This window comes from Corticium candelabrum, chromosome 19, assembly GCF_963422355.1.
Source record: "Corticium candelabrum chromosome 19, ooCorCand1.1, whole genome shotgun sequence".
NCBI lineage: Eukaryota > Metazoa > Porifera > Homoscleromorpha > Homosclerophorida > Plakinidae > Corticium > Corticium candelabrum.
In genome coordinates, this window is record NC_085103.1 from 235,186 (window position 1) to 236,900 (window position 1,715).

General features: G+C 39.7%; 1 protein-coding gene across 1 annotated transcript; it reads left to right on the forward strand.

Annotated features, from left to right (window-relative positions):
* On the forward strand, positions 1-760 carry LOC134195282 (uncharacterized). Its single transcript, XM_062664295.1, has one exon. The coding sequence runs from the start codon at positions 195-197 to the stop codon at positions 732-734; it is 540 nt and encodes a 179-aa protein (XP_062520279.1). The 5' UTR covers positions 1-194; the 3' UTR covers positions 735-760.
* The last annotated feature ends 955 nt before the right edge of the window (positions 761-1,715 follow it).

Genomic DNA, 1,715 nt, shown 5'->3' on the forward strand with positions numbered 1-1,715 from the left:
TATGCCAAAGCGACGGAAGTACTGTGGAATTGACGACAAGAAATGGAAGGTATTGTTGGCGGATTTCACATCGCTTTAACTTTTCTTGCAGTTTTAGGCAAAAGGTTTGGGGATGTCGGACTGAGAGACCTGTTAGTGGAGTTGCGAGTTTTAGGACCAGAAAGCTCAAACTCGTTTGTGAAACAATATAGTGGATGTGTTGGCAGCAGTTTGAAGAAATGTACCATAGTGGTCAAGAGAGCATCAATCTGAATCTGCCTAACATCATCTCAACAGTTGAAGAAATTTGCTGCCAGCTACGTACAATTATTTGCAATGGTATAGAAGATCAACTGATAGAGCTAAAGGAGTGTAGTGAAGAACTTATTAATTCATCAGCTTACCATGACATATTTGATTCATATGAAACGTTTTGTTCCTCTTTGACTAGCCCATTAACTAGGTTTTGGTCATCATACATTAGTATGGTCCAGCTACTGATGCATTTCATTCGTTCGATTAGAGGAGGAAACTGGCTACTGCACTTGGCATGCATTCGAGATATGTTGCCTTGGATGTTTGGTTACGATCACACCAACTATAATCGGTATCTTTCAGTTTATTGGACACAAATGCAAGTTTTGCCAAAGGAATATCCCAACGCATATAAGCGTTTGCTAAATGGTGACTTTACAGTGCAGAGAAATTGTGACGCTGGATATGCGCAAGTAGCTGTCGATCAAACTATTGAGTAAACTGTGAACAGACACCCAAAGACAAGTGGAGGCATAATTGGTTTTAGTCTTCTCCCAGGCGCAGTACAGCAGTGACTAGTTACAGCGCATGACAGAGCAGAAATCACACAATGCTGTCAGGAAGCAGTGAGACTAAATAAAACTGAATCCTTACACAAAGAATTACAGTCAACCAGGATGAGAAAAGATGAAAATGACTTAAAGAGTCTGACTGAAATGTTAAGAAGTTGGGGTAATCCGTTTTATGAATGCATTGATAGTTTTGTAAATCTAGCATCAGATTTCGCTGCTAGTATTGATGTTGAGAAAGACCTGTTGCAAGCAGAAGCGAAAGGAATGACAGCATTGACAGATTTTGTTACTTTGCCTTTAGTCAATAATGAGATAGGATTTTATGAGCCGCTTTGATCTTTGCTCTTAAAAACCTTTTCAGGTATGACTAGCAAACGATCAGTTAAAAGAAAGGCTGGAAATATCGTTCTTAAAGCCGACAGATGTCTTTTTGTGCGAGATTGATTGTTTTAGCTCAACATCGCAAGCTTGACATGCGAGAGGTATTGAAATAATCTTTAGGTTCTCTGCCTTGGTCACTGGCTTCTCCAGATGGATCATTGACAAAAACGAACAAAGCAAAACTCCTACATCTTATGGAAACTAGTCAAGAACAGGAAAGAGACGTCCCAACAAGAGCAGCATTGATCTATGATGGTATGGCAGTGATTCAGTCTTTCAGTGGTAGTTTAATACCGAAGACATTTCTGACTTGTGATTGTCAATTTTTAGCACTATGAGTAAACAATTCTGAACAACTGGTGATTGTGCCGATTTTGTAATAGATCGTTATCCGCAGTTGTCAATAAAATCACCGAACGTGAACGTTGATCTTCAAGGGAAGGGTCTCTGCGGTTACACATTACCAGAGGTAACCAGAAATGTCCGAGGTAATGGAGCAAATATTTATCTGTGGGAGAAAACAAAGCA

Bases quoted from the DNA above. Each gene is read 5' to 3' on its own strand.
- LOC134195282 (XM_062664295.1), top strand. From the start codon at position 195: ATGTGTTGGCAGCAGTTTGAAGAAATGTACCATAGTGGTCAAGAGAGC.